The 13,709-nt window shown below is 46.3% G+C and overlaps 2 protein-coding genes across 2 annotated transcripts; one reads left to right on the top strand and one right to left on the bottom strand.

The window, feature by feature from the left end:
* Positions 1-470: 470 nt before the first annotated feature.
* Positions 471-4,560, bottom strand: STPG3 (sperm-tail PG-rich repeat containing 3). Its single transcript, XM_087944275.1, has 7 exons — positions 4,466-4,560; positions 3,423-3,490; positions 3,088-3,225; positions 2,261-2,349; positions 2,006-2,117; positions 1,531-1,656; positions 471-818 (listed from the first exon to the last, which is right to left on the bottom strand). Exons 1-7 carry the CDS (start codon positions 4,558-4,560, stop codon positions 685-687), a joined length of 762 nt encoding a protein of 253 aa, XP_087800401.1. The 3' UTR covers positions 471-684.
* Positions 4,561-6,099: 1,539 nt separating this feature from the next.
* On the top strand, positions 6,100-12,415 carry ZMYND19 (zinc finger MYND-type containing 19). The gene is made up of 6 exons (XM_026686736.2): positions 6,100-6,383; positions 8,214-8,273; positions 8,995-9,101; positions 9,342-9,482; positions 10,793-10,973; positions 11,529-12,415. The coding sequence occupies exons 1-6, from the start codon at positions 6,333-6,335 to the stop codon at positions 11,670-11,672; spliced, it is 684 nt and encodes a 227-aa protein (XP_026542521.1). The 5' UTR covers positions 6,100-6,332; the 3' UTR covers positions 11,673-12,415.
* Positions 12,416-13,709: the final 1,294 nt, after the last annotated feature.

Below are 13,709 nucleotides of genomic sequence, written 5' to 3'. Positions count from 1 at the left end.
GATGATTAAAATTTGGTGCTTAGCACCTAACTCACAACAATTGCATCATGTGATCCTCTTTTGACAAGAAGTGGGGAAGCCACATTCACTGACAACTGGGCTACTAACTTAATTGCAGTGATTCACTTAACAGCTGTGGCAAGAAAGGTCATTAAATAGGGCAAAATTCACTTTTAACAAATTTATCCTCAGGATAAATTTTGGGTGCAATTGTTGTAAATTGAGGACTGTATGAACACAGAAATGTTGTCAGGGATTTAATTTTTAACTCTTCTCAAAATTTGTTCAGCTGAGTTTTACAGCCAAAGGTTTTATTTTTCAGTATGTAGCTAAAAAAAAAATAGCCAAAAGTCATTGTTCCTATTTTCTAGCGGCAACACCACCTACACACTGTACAAATGTGATGTAGTTACAATGCTTGTGTACAAAAAAAAAGGCTTTGCTTCTCCATTGACCTGGATTTTCTTTTTAATGGGCTACTGGGTTTTGTCCTTGTAGTTTTCTCTCCTCCCTTACTAATATAACCCAGCCTGATGCCCAGAAGGCTTATAAACAGGAGATAGTGTCTTTTTTAAACATTTTTTTTTGCAAGCATGTATTAACCGCAAGCAAGCAGCCCACAGATGTTACAAGGAGCAGAAATGGAGCCAGAACGAGCCCAGACTAATTTTGTTGTCGCTAGCTTCACAGCGTCGAAAAGGGGCCTGTTTCGTGCTTCTTGGGTCGTCTCACACCTTGGATGTAGAAGCTTGGGCACCTGGGCAGACGAGCGTTGTACCCTTTGTCTACGTTGTAAGCGCCTGGGCCTGGAGTCTCCACTGCAAAGAAAAAAGATGGCGGCCGGAAATCATTTGGTGTCTCCTGGCATATATCTGGATTTCGCTAAGAAGAATGAAAATCGTACCCCAAGGTTAGAAGGGACCACAGTCTGGAGCTGTGAGGATCGTAGTTTTATTTAAGGCTTGCTTCAAACCCCTCTGCCATACTGTTTTTATGACGTTCCCCTTGGGGAAACTAGTTTTTTCAGAAAAGGTTAACTGCATACAATTTGAAGGAATGGATTTCTTCTGATCCTCTTATCAAGTTTTTTTTTTTATATTTTTGAAAAGGCAACTGGACTGATTTTTGGAGGAAGAAGTTTTCGCTTCCTACCGGTATCCTGCAAGCTTCATCCATTGGATGGTGTGGGAGAAAGAAGGACAGTTATTGATGGTGGAGATTAATTGGTGGTATTGATAGGTTCTGTCAGGAGCGGGGGGGCGGGGAATGGTGGCTATTTGGGGTTTTACCTGTGACCTCAAGGTCACCTGAATCAGGTGTGTGAAATCTTGGAACAGCCAAAAGGAGTATATTATAAATTGGGGGTAGGTGGTGTCTATCGCTCTTCCTTTGTTGAGAGGACAGGAAGGAAAACCTTGTTTTTCTTCAAAAAAAACAAAACAGTTTCTTTTTCAAAGTGAAAACCACTTTTGATACAACTGGATGACTTAAGACTATAAAAGACAGCCTGATTCTCTTGAGGTTCCTCACCTTTTTCAATCCACCTGTACAGAGCGAGAGGGGCAGGGTTGATGATTATGGACGGTGAACGGTGGAGCACAAATGTGTAGGCGCGGTCAATGTTATATCGATTGGGTCCTGGTTCATCGATGGTGCCTGCAAGAGAAAATGGTGGTGATCCTTACAAAGAATATTTGTAGCTCAGGGTTGAACCTTTGTGTTCTCCAAGCTTGCAAGGTGTTTCATTGCCCACTGTCCGAGGGAAAGAAAATGACTTGCATTCGAGCACACACAAATATTTACTTTTGGGATGTTCGACAACCTGGGACTCCCTAACCCATCTCCCAAATCCAAAACAAGACTGCCCCTGCTTAGCTCCAAGGTCAGCCAAAGGGCCGTTGAGTTGTTTTCCAGATGTTCCTCAACCTCCTCTGGTTCGTTGGTGGCTTACCAAGAACAAGAAGGCCTTCCTGTCCCCGGAGAAGGTATGTTGGGACCACCTCACCTTTGTTAATCAAAGCGTACTCTCCTCTCTGGCCGAAGGTGAAGTTTGGAGTGTTTGACCGGTTGCCAAAATTGGTTCCTAAGAGTTGACCATATTGGGAAGGAGAAGGCCACTGGGGGGAGGAAATAAAAAAAAGAGAAGAACTGGAGCAGATCCACTGAACTGCAGGTTTATTGATGTCTGCCCGTGGTGGACCTCTAGGCATCACATCTGAAGGAGCCTCCAGGAGATCCCGCATTGTGAGCGACAACGTACGTTGGTTTCGGTGCTGAAATCCACTTTCCTCCAGAAGGGGTTTCTGCTCATGAACCAAGACTTTTGCCACGCACGACGGCCTCCGCCTTCTAGTAGAAAAATAACACAGTCACGATGCGGGTCTTAAAAAATCTCAATTTTCAAAAATCTCCCTTGAGATTTCTCATAATTCAATCTCGCCCTTGATTGACAGGAAGAGACCAATCAGGTGACATGTTGGAACAGCTGTTGGAACTGTTTTACCTCTGACGTTTCCTGCAAAGACCAATTTTCAGCAAAGATTCAACCTAGGTCTCTTTTTGTTACCAGGATCGTCTCTTTTTTTAAAAAAAACATTTAACAGGCCAATTTAATACTTTCCTCGAATTACGACCCTAACAACTCAAAATTTCCATTGCTAAGTGAGACAATTCTTAAAAGAGAGCTTGGCTCTATTTTGCAGCATTAGAAGATACGTTCATACCTATACAGAAGAATCTGGTCAACTCTTAAAAGTTCCAACGCTAAATTTGCACCCAGGTAAGGGTCACCAGAATTCAAGAGGAGCTGGACTATTTGTGGCAACTGTAAGGATTCTAGGCTGATAACGCGTTTAACTCCGCCCCCATCTCTGCTTGCTCTTCTCCCACAACCTAATGTTGAACCTCTCGCCGAATGAGAGGGGCGACAGAGAAAGAATACGGTTTGAAATTGCAAGCTCTACCTTTTCTCCTTCCTCAGACAGACCTTCATCTTAAGGCAGGTGGTTCTTTACCTGCCAGATGGGCTTAGCAATGGCTCCAAGGTCAACGCTCTAGTGCGTGGTCCCTGCGTCCCTTCCCCAATACCTCGAGGAGGGGTCTTCCACCCAAACGTATAGGACGGGGCGATGGTTTCTCTGTAGGCCATGGGGGGAGGCGAGTAAGCTGCTGGACCGGGACTGTCCGTGTTCAGTACAAACTGCAACCGACCTTGGGCCTTTTCGTCTAAACAAAGAAGCAGAAAGCTAAAAAGAAGTCTTTAATTAAGGGAGGTGGCTTTCAAATCATCTTGAATTAGAAAACAGCTTCAATGTGCCTCATGATTACTGCTCTGTGTGTGAAGTCACCAGGCTGATGTGCAGTTTCTTCACTAAGGACTATCAAAAGGAACCTGGAGCATCGTCCTGAAGGATTGCACTTACTATTTTTCTTTCCGCCATAAATGTCCGGGAATAAAGGAGTCCCACTCGTTTCTCTGCCTTTGTGACCCCTGGAAACAAAACACCAGAATTTACTCCATGCATTCCTCTGCAATTGGCTAATCAGATACTAGTCTTCCTCAATCCCCCCCCCCCCAAAGTTAAGATAATTACAAGGATCAGTGGGGTGAAAAATCAATGCATCACCCACAAAAACTCTGCACTTATTTTATTCTATTAACTTATACTTATTTATTTAGGTTCATTCATGTATTGGCCCCTCACCCTGGGAAGGACTTTCCCCAAAGCAAGAATGAGCAATGGTTCAGCTTTTGTTGAACCTAACTAAAATGTTCCCCCATCTATGAACAAAAATCTGAATCAAGAAGGAAACCTACTGAAGTTCTTCCTTAGTCTTCTTTGGCTTTATTGCATTAAAAAAAAAAATAAGCTATCCTGTACAGCATTTAGATATAAAAGTATCATAAAATATTGTAGTATCTTACTATACCATACTGAGACATGAAGTAAGACTCTCTCGTTTCCCAAAAGGCAGAAAGCTATACGGACTTGCCAAGAGTGACTTGAAAGCATAAATAAAAATTTAAAAGGATGATGGACACTCATGCTACCTACCCCTCTTACAGATCAAGTGGTTTGTGTATGGAAAACCAGCCAGTGGACCTAACCAACTCTACCAGTTTAGATGTTCCTCTCTAGAAAAATTGTAAAGGAAGTCTATCCATGATTTATTTATTCAGTTTGTACACGATGATTTTCTTTCAAGGACTTTCCAGTGTGAAGACTTAACCATCCCTTGAATAATTAATTTATGCTGATTTAATTCATGATGTAAGCTGCCCAGAGTTGTTGGATATGAGATGGACAGCAAATAAATTTCATAAGTAAATCCTTTCAAGAAATAAATTTTTAAGGTCCTTCCTTTTGCCTTGAGTAGACTCCTCAATTTTGAGCGCGCACACACACACACACACACACACACACACATATATGTAAGTGTGTTTGGCGAGAAAGAATGTACCTGCCTTTTATAAACAGATGTCCTTTGAGGTGCCTTTTTCTGGCTGCTGTCCAAGTATTTCTGAGCCATAAACTTGATATGTTTCTTCTGTGATTCCATTTCTAAGGCTCAGGGAGGCAGACTGCACCATATGGGGTCACCTGGAATTGCAGATATGTGACATCAGTGGGTTCTCTCGCATCTGAGGTTCCGTTTGCCTGGAGAGTGGCCATTGGTCACCGGTCAGTTGGCCGTGGCGAGGTGGTTTCTTTCAGGCTGGATCAGGGAGGATAGTTTGGGGGAAAGCCCCCCCATATAACAAGCTGTGTGGTCTATATAGCGTCTCTTATTAAATGTACACCTTGGGGTGGTTACAACCCCTAGGAAGGTGGTAAGGGCAAGTTTTCGCGGGTACTTACATGTATGGTATTCAGCTTTGTTCGGGTATTTTCCCACGTCATTGTAGTTGTGCTTTTAAAGTTGTGGCAACGTTTCGGCAGAATCTCATCTGCCATCATCAGGCTTCTGAGATGCCTGATGCCTGAAATGCAATGCAAGCTAAAATGAGATGGCTTGATTTTTGTGGGTCCAGCAAGCTTTTAGGCTTAATCTGGGATTGAATGAATCCCAGACAAGTTTGATTCCTGTGGGGAAAACCAAAGCAAGATCCTATAGGATGCACGAACCATCTTCCAAAGCTGAACACGGGTACCGTTGCACTCGTTTAGCGACCGCTCAAAGTTACAATGGCACTGAAGTCACCTTAGGACTAGTCCTCACCTTTACGACCATGGCAGCATCCCATGAAATCAACCCACCGGGCATTTGGCAAACTAGGATGTGTTTATGTCGGCTTTTAGGGTCACGTAATCATCTTTCGTGACCTTCCCAGCCGGCTTCAACATGCAAAGTCTACGGGACAGCAGGGGAGGGGAGCTGGATTCACTTAATGACCGCCTGATTCCCTGAATGACTGCAGGGATTCATTTAACAACCAGGTCCAGAAAAAAAAAGCTGGTGGCCGGCACTCCCTATAAGAGCTTCCTGGCTTTGGCAATGGAAATACTGCCACCCATTTTGAAGCAGGAACATGGCAATGCCCAGAAATAAATTCAAAATTAGGTTTATTGCACATTTGCAGGCATGTGATCATATATACAGTATATAAAGCATATATAGTAGACAGATTTAATAGAGACTTTTTAATAGTTCCTATCTGTGCATGCCTGCACATACACTAACACACACACACACACACGTGTGTACCTACTTAAAAGGACCACACACACACACCCCGGAGAGGGAACGTTTCCTTTAAAAGGCGGGCCCAGCGCCGCGCGCATGCGCCGGCCGGGCCGCCGCGGGAAGTCTAACCACCCGACGAAGCAGGAGGAGGAGAAAAAAAGAAGCCGCCTGGGTGGGGCGGGAGGCGTGGCCGAGGGAGGCGGGAGGGAGGGAGAAAGAGAGTGAGAAAGAGAGATAGGCAGACACCCGTGAGGTCATCAGCCGGGGCCGCCGGCAGCCGGGGGGGTCACGTGGCGAGCCGTCGCGCCGTCGCGCGGGAGGCCGGCCGGGCCCCTTCCCCTCCGGGCGTCGCGGAGCCGATGACGCGTCGGCGCGGCTCGCGCGCTGATTGGGCGGCGGGCGGCCGAAGGGGGCCGGCGGCGCGGCGGGGCGTGTGGCCCCGCCCCCTCGCCCGCCCCTCCTTCTCCTCCTCCTCCTCTCGCTCCGGGTGTGCGCGAGGCGGCGGCGGCGGCGGCGGCGGCGCGTGGCCTCGTCGGCGTCTCCGTCCAGCGCGGCCTCCCCTCCTCCTCCTCCTCCTCTCCTCCTCCTCCTTTCTTCTCCCCTCTTTCCCACCCCTTCCCTCTTCTCTCCTCGCCCAGGCCGGGGCCATGACCGACTTCAAGCTGGGCATCGTGAGGCTCGGCCGTGTGGCGGGCAAGGTGCGGGCCTAACCCCCTCCCTCCCTCCCTCCCCACGGGCCTGAGGGCCGCCCCCCGCTGGGCTCCCCACCCAGGGCCCCCTTTGCGCGCGCGCGACGCGTCCCTGACGTCACACCGGGGCCCTCTGTGACGTCACCGCCCACCTTGGGGAGGGGTTCCTCGCCCCCCTCGACCTCTCTCTTCGGGGTGGGGCGGTTGCACTCCCTCCCCTGCTCCCCAGGAGAAGGGAAGGGAGAAGAAGGGTCTCCCTATCTAGCCAGACCTCTTGTAGGTGGGTGGGAACTCCAACTCCCATCATTCTCTTCTTGGGAGGATGGGAAGTCAGGATATGGGGAGGGGGCCACATCCTATGCCTGGCCTGGAGATGCTGCCCAAAAGGAGCTGCCTTCCTCCAGCCTTGATTTTCACATTAGAGGCTGTGGGTAGGACTCCAACTCCCATCATTCCCTCCTGGGAGGATGGGAAGTCAGGATATTATTTAGGGTGGGGGGCATCCTACGCCTGGCCTGGAGACCCTGCCCAAAAGGAGCCGCCTTCCTCCATTCCTCTAATTGTTTTCTCATTAGAGGCGCCCTTGGGTGGTTTTATATGCCCCACCCCCCCAAGGTGGGTTCCTTGGGAAAGGGTGACACCCTGGGGCCAAAATGTACCAAAGGGTTGGTCTCTGGAGGGTCTCTGGGGAAGGTTTGCATGGGGTGGGTCTTCTAGGGTTTAATTTGGGTAGTTGTGGGGGGATAAAGCTTTTGATACTGGGGAGGGGGGTTTGCTTGCTCAACTCTTCCCACCTGCATTGGGAAGAAGACTTCGCATAAGACCTGGTGCTGCATTGGATGAGCACCTAATCATCGTGTGTTTCAAATGACACATTGTTGTGTCTGGGATAGTCTTTATGAATTGTTGATAGTTCCCATGCAAGCATTATCTTTGTTCATTTTATTCTACTGTTTTCCTTTTGCTTTGTTTTGAAACTTCCTTTTTGGTGGTGCTGAACCTCCTCTACTAGCCCCACGCCGAGATAGCCGGCAACTTTAATCATAATATACACATCTGCCTCTCCCAGGGCCTTAGAAAGGACTCGATAAGTAGGCAAAAATGCCAAATCCAGTCTGAACATCTGGCTGAGTGTGGGACCAACCACAACAACAATGATAATAATTGTTAAGTTCTTAACCAGTGAATTGAATATTAAATCTTAAAGAATAATAATAATAATAATAGCAGCAGCCAGGATGGCCCCAAAGATGTGCTTCGGTATATTTGATGCCGTGCTTTGTATAGGGAAAAGTTGTATGGAGAGGGAGGGATTAACCAACACATTTTTCATATGGCCAAGAAGCTGTGTGGTTAATCTCATCTCACAAAAGAGCTGTCTTTGGAGAGACTTTTTTCCTTGACAGCCTGTAGCTGCTGACTGAAAAAAGAAAGAAAACACTTGATAGTCTTCGTTCCCTGCACTTTTTTCTCTGCTTTTTGAAGACCAAGTGGGGGAGATGCCTCCATATCCTCAGAATATATGGCTGGAAATGCTGCTTCAAGAAAAAGATCTTGCTGCATCTAGCGGATTTCAATTGGTGGAGGATCTAATTGGGTAGAGACTCCCTTAAAAAAAAAGTTTCTTGCTTGAAACACATTTCTGGTGATTTGCTCACTGAAATGTTAGAAGAAGTTTTATTTATCTATTAGATTTGTGCGTGTGGTTGTTTTCCTTTGTCCACCACAGAGAGGGTTGTTTCAAATTCTTTAGCGTGTTGTCATCTAAATGCGAAGGCCCTGTTAATTTACGGCAACTTCTTGCAGAATCTTTCATTTTGATTTGTTTTCTAATTGCAGACAAAATACACCCTGATAGATGAGCAAGACATTCCTCTCGTAGAGAGCTACTCTTTTGAGGTAAGTTCTAACACCCTCTGTGTTAATTCTCCAGTTTTTTTTTCTTAGTCAATCTGACAAGCTGGATGACCTTCTCTCTCCTCCCCCAGCCTCATATCTGAAGCACTTGAGATCTCCAATTTCAGTTCCAATATTGCAAGCTTTTGTGCACAGGCCATTGTTGATGTTCAGTGGTTTGACGTTATGATGAGAACCGGAGGGATTCTGTGCCCACCTGTGCTTTTAAAGAAAATGTTGATTGTATTGTGAGGTGGCCTTGAGTTGCAGCCACTGACCTTCCATGGTGCTTTCAAAGAACAATCAACACTGATTGGGGTCTTTAGGCTCTTTTTTTTTTTAAAGGCTTCCATTAAAAGCTGTTTTTAATTTCAATTAAGAATCATACTCCCTGACTTTTGCAGCAGGTTTTACTAAAAGGGAGCGCGGTGGCTCAGGGGCTAAGATGCTGAGCTTGTCAATCAGAAAGGTGGGCAGTTTGGCGGTTCAAATCCCTAGCACCGCATCACGGAGTGAGCTCCCATTCCTTGTCCCAGCTTCTGCCAACCTAGCAGTTTGAAAGCACGTAAAAAAGAAATGCAAGCAAAAAAATAGGGGCCATCTTTGGTGGGAAGTATTAGTATTAACATGTTAGCATTGTTGGTGTTCTTGGAAAGTTGATGGACATTCAGATGGTTCAGAGGGGGGGAAAAAAACTACAGAATGGATTCTTTTCTCTGTGCAGGCTCGGATGGAAGTCGACGCTGATGGAAATGGTGCTAGAATCTTTGCTTTTGCGTTTGACAAGAACCGAGGGAGGGGATTCGGACGTCTGCTGCATGAGTTGCTGTGGTAAGTGTGGTCATGCAAAGGAGAGACCGCGACAGGTTTCCAAAGAGAAGTGTGTGCAAGACGTCATTGGAGCTTGTTGCAAAGAGAGCTAGACGCTTAATGAAGCTCATGCGGGTTATGCATTCAGAGGGGTAGAATCGAGATCATGCGAAGTATTAATACCGCTCTGTGAAGCCTTGGTGGTGCTCAACCGACCACCACCCCTCCCCGCAACTGTAAGCTTCTGTTACTTCTTTGCAGGGAGAGACATCGGGGAGGCATTGCCCCAGGTTTCCAGGTGGTGCATTTGAACGCAGTGACAGTGGATAACCGTTTGGACAACTTGCGATTGGTGCCGTGGGGCTGGAGACCCAAAGCCGAAGAAATCTCTAGCAAGCAAAGGTAAAATTCTCCTTAAGGAAATGCAGAGAGAGGGAGAAAAAAAACAGAATTTGAAGTTTAAGAGTGCCTGGGATTCCCTTCCCTTCCTCTTTCCTTTCATCTTCCCTTTTCCCTTCCGTTTCCTCTTTGCTGTTTTAAGTCTGGGAAAAAGTAAACCTCTCTTGAAGAAAATTCCTCTCTGTAACTCCTGTAAATGTTTCTGTTTTAAAAGTGCAGCGGGGGGAAATGCAATTATAGACACAATGTAAAAAAGTAAAAAGGAGCTCTTTGAAGTGAGCAACCTCAAGAAATGGACACAATGAGGACTTGGGCTAATTTATTGTTGTAGGATGTAATAACAGAGTCTTGAAAGCCTGCCACGGTATCTCTTTGGGTTGACTTATACCAAAACTGAATCAAGAAAATGAAACCCTCTGGTGCATTATCCCACTAAGTTGCTTCTCTTCCATTGGTGGCTCTTTCAATCCTTCGTCAAGGTTATTTCCACGTTATACAAGGGTAGAAAACCAGTTTTGGGGCTCTTTGCCTTGGCACAACGTGGAATCAAAACCTTTTTGACTTTCTTCAGAGCAGTGGGCTTCATCAAGATTGCCCCGAGATAAAAAAAAAAATCTTTGGGAATTCAAGCCTGTTTTTAATTGTTGATTGCTTTGCATATTTTATGGGTAAAAAAACTGGTATCAATTGAAATAAACTCCATGGATGGAGTGACAAAATAGACGGGGATTAAATCTGAAGCATTCACAATCGTAGAGCCGTGTTCTTCAATAATAGTTCAAAATAACAAGAGGAGTGTGCATGGTCATACGGATAGGCTTAAGTTGTCTTGCGGTTTTGAATCAAATATTTTGCTTCTTAGAAAATAACATAACTCAGGATTGAAATGGTGGATCTTTGGTGTTCTCTGAGCTTGCTTGGGACCCTACATTTTGCTCCTTACTTAAAAGCAAAACACTGATGGGAAGATAAACATTATCATTACAAATATAATAATCAGAAAACCTGATCGTTTCCTCCATTGCTTTTCAGTCCATTTAAAAAAGAAAAGAAAACCGCAACAGATTTTCCTGGTTACATGGATATAAATGAATCATGAAAAGGGTGCAAGCCTATCATAGAAATAAAGATTAGTAGAACTCCATTTGGGGCAGTGAAATAAGGTTGCTGAATGAATCTTTTAGAAGTGTTGGCTGCCCCAGTGTCTAAATCCTCAGCCTGTTTTTGGACTGTGTGAAAGGCTGAGTTTTGTTACCTCATCCTGCAGAAGAAATGCCTAACTAATTTTGCTGTTGCTGCTGTTGTTGTTGAAGGGAACAAAGCTTATACTGGCTGGCGATACAACAGCTTCCCACCGATCCCATCGAGGAGCAGTTCCCTGTGTTGAATGTCACACGCTACTACAACGCTAACGGAGACGTGGTGGAAGAAGAGGAAAGCTCGTGCACATACTACGAATGTCACTACCCCCCCTGCACAATGATTGAGAAACAGGTACATGCCAAGCCACATACAGGGTCTCCTGGTGATTGGACCGAAATCACCCAGGTAGTTTTAATGCCCGAGCTGGGACTAGAATTCACCGGGAGGGGGAGCAGTGCAGCAGATTGGAAATCGAAAGCACATTCCATAAATAGTTTTTCCAAGATAGTAACTAGGTGACTGAAGTTTCTGCCATGCAAAATTCTAACTGGGGAGCATGATTGATGACTCTGGGCTATGGAGGTGTCCCATTGGAGAATATGAATTATGATACACCCAGGGGATGTGGGGGGGGGGGGGCGGAAACCAGGGTCAAGGGTGACAGTGAATGATGTGTCTCGGACTCAGCTACACCCAGGCAGTGCCGGACATGTTAACTCCCAATAAATCCTCTTTGAAGTTTGGCTCAAGACTCCTGATTTAATTGGGGGCGACTGCCGGAATCCTGACACTCCCGCTTCTTGGAGCACGGCTGCATTGGGGTTTGGGTCTCTCTGTAGGATCCCGGAAGCGTCGGCTGATTTTTTTCTTTCCTTTCCTATTTCTCTCCCTTGCCCCTCCCTCCAGTTACGCGAGTTTAACATCTGTGGCCGATGCCAGGTGGCGCGGTACTGCGGCTCGCAGTGCCAGCAGAAAGACTGGCCCGCTCACAAGAAGCACTGCCGGGAGAAGAAGCGACCCGTCCAGCAAGAACTGGGACCAGAGCGGTGACCGGAAAACCTTCGCCGTCAAAGGGCTCCTTTCCCCTCCCCCCACCCCCCCAACCCCCTCGAGAGGGCGACGGCGGGAAGGCAGCACCCCTCTTTGCACAGACTGCTCACTTGAAGCCAGAGGCACTGACAACAAGGAGGAAAAGGAAGGAAGGAAAGAAAAAGAAGAAGAAGAAGAAGAAAAAAAGACGAGACGAGACAAACAAAGAACCCCTGTGATGCTTGAGGAGAGGGAAACTGGCCTTTTCCCCTCTTAGTGTTAAAAAAAAGCCTCAAGCGGGGAGAACAAAAAACGAAGAGAGAGAGAGAGAGACTACTATGAAAGCTCTCCTACTTGGAAAGCTTCTTGTTATTTATATGTTAATATGTTTGTAAAGTTGTGTACAGCTTTCTGTTTCGTTTCCAGGGGATGCGGGGGGGGGGTTGCGGGGATTTGGGGAGGGGCGGGGTTGTTTTGGATCGTTCTTTTTTTTTTTCCCCCAGGGGGTGGGTGGGTGGGAGGAGGGGGTTAGCAGTGCTCTTTATCTAGGACTCATTTAACTGTAACGTTGGGGGTGAGAACACGTTGTTGGTCGAACAAAATAACTGTCTCGTAGCGAAAAAGCCTTTTTTTTTTTTTTTTGCTCCCTGGGATTTTAAAAGAAAAAGAAAAAGGCCCCGGGGAATCTAGCACAGACATCAGCAGTTATAACCTGAACAACTCTGCATGGAAGTTGTGTTTTCAAGTAAAAGGATTGGAATGGATCGCCGACTTTTCTTTTCTTTTAAAAAAAAAAATACTTTTCAGGACTTGCTTTCTCCTTAACGTGGCCTGTTCCTTGTTACCTCCTTTAAAAAAGAAAAAAAAAACCATATTTCTCCACAATATTGAATATTGACCTGATTTGGGGTTTGTCAGCTTCTGCTAATGTTAGAGGACTTCACAACCACAAATTGACCCAATATAACCAAGGAGAGAAGCAACCTAGAACTCAGGAGGAATTCCCTGACAGTGAGAACAATTAATCAGTGGAACAACTTGCCACCAGAAGTTGTGAATGCTCCAACACTGGAGGTTTTTAGGAAGAGATCGGACAACTATTTTGTCTCAAATGGTATAGGGTTTCCTGCCAGAGCAGAGGATTGGACTAGAAGACCTCCAAAGGTCTCTTCCAACTCTGTCATTCTGTTGCTAAGCAAGAGAGTTGTTAAGGGAGTTAAGCTCCGTTTTAAGACCTTTCTTGCCACGCTTGTTAAGTGAATCAGTGCCGTGGTTAAGTTAGTCACCCGGTTGTTAAGCGAACCTGGCTTCCCCGTGGATTCTGCTCATTAGAAGGTCGCAAAAAGGGGATCACGGCAACCGTCATAAATAGGAGTTGCCAAACGTCTGGATTTTGGTCAGGTGGCCGTGGGTAGGCCACAACTGTTGTAAGGGTGGAAAAATGGTCATAAGTCAACTTCCCCCTCCCCCAGTGCCGTTACGACTTTGGACGGTCGCTAAATGAACTCCTTTAAGTGGAGGGCTACCTGTTTGGAGCCCATCAAAACTAATATAATGAGTCCAAACTCCAAAGATAACTTAATATTGTTTTTATTCTGCAATCAAAAGGCTCCTGTCACTTTTCTGTCCAGGGGGGAAAAAAGGCTCTTTTTCCCACCATCCCATGGTAACCTCTTCCCGCCCTGCAAGACAAAGCAGCTTCTTCCAGGTGTGCAGGGGTTCAATATTCCCCCCAAAAAGCTTGCATGAACCCCAAATTTTGCACGGAAACAGCTGGAGGATGCCAAAGCCTGGAGACAATGCGATCTCCCCTGTTTATTTTGCATTTCTCCCTAAAAAGAAAGACTTCCTTTAAAAAAAAAAAAAGGCAAAATGAGCCAGGAAGGGAAAAACTACAACTCCCGGCAAGCTCTGGGAGGCGGGGCGGGGGCCGCTGGGATTTGTAGTCCTCCGAAACCAGCTGGTGGGCGCAAGGTTGGTTAAGCCAGCCGGCTCGCCTCCACCTGGGGGAGCGGGGGAAAACCTTCCAGGGGGCGTGGCTACTCCCTCCCAGGCCTG

The sequence above is a fragment of the Notechis scutatus genome, chromosome 15 (genome assembly GCF_049901735.1).
Source record: "Notechis scutatus isolate UNSWTSFEM ecotype Mainland chromosome 15, rNotScu1.2, whole genome shotgun sequence".
Taxonomy (NCBI): Eukaryota; Metazoa; Chordata; class Lepidosauria; order Squamata; family Elapidae; genus Notechis; species Notechis scutatus.
The sequence above is the reverse complement of the archived record's forward strand: the minus strand, read 5'-3'. Positions and strand labels throughout refer to the sequence as shown.

What these genes read in the sequence shown, in the direction of transcription:
- STPG3 (XM_087944275.1), bottom strand. Translation starts at nt 4,560, where the DNA reads ATGGAATCACAGAAGAAACATATCAAGTTTATGGCTCAGAAATACTTG. An exon ending in TTATGGCGGAAAGAAAAATA is followed by an intron (nt 3,226 to 3,422) that starts GTAAGTGCAATC and finishes TTCTTTGTTTAG; the next exon opens with ACGAAAAGGCCCAAGGTCGG. An exon ending in GTGGAAGACCCCTCCTCGAG is followed by an intron (nt 2,350 to 3,087) that starts GTATTGGGGAAG and finishes TTTTTCTACTAG; the next exon opens with AAGGCGGAGGCCGTCGTGCG.
- ZMYND19 (XM_026686736.2), top strand. Translation starts at nt 6,333, where the DNA reads ATGACCGACTTCAAGCTGGGCATCGTGAGGCTCGGCCGTGTGGCGGGC. An exon ending in TCGGCCGTGTGGCGGGCAAG is followed by an intron (nt 6,384 to 8,213) that starts GTGCGGGCCTAA and finishes TTCTAATTGCAG; the next exon opens with ACAAAATACACCCTGATAGA. An exon ending in GAAATCTCTAGCAAGCAAAG is followed by an intron (nt 9,483 to 10,792) that starts GTAAAATTCTCC and finishes TTGTTGTTGAAG; the next exon opens with GGAACAAAGCTTATACTGGC.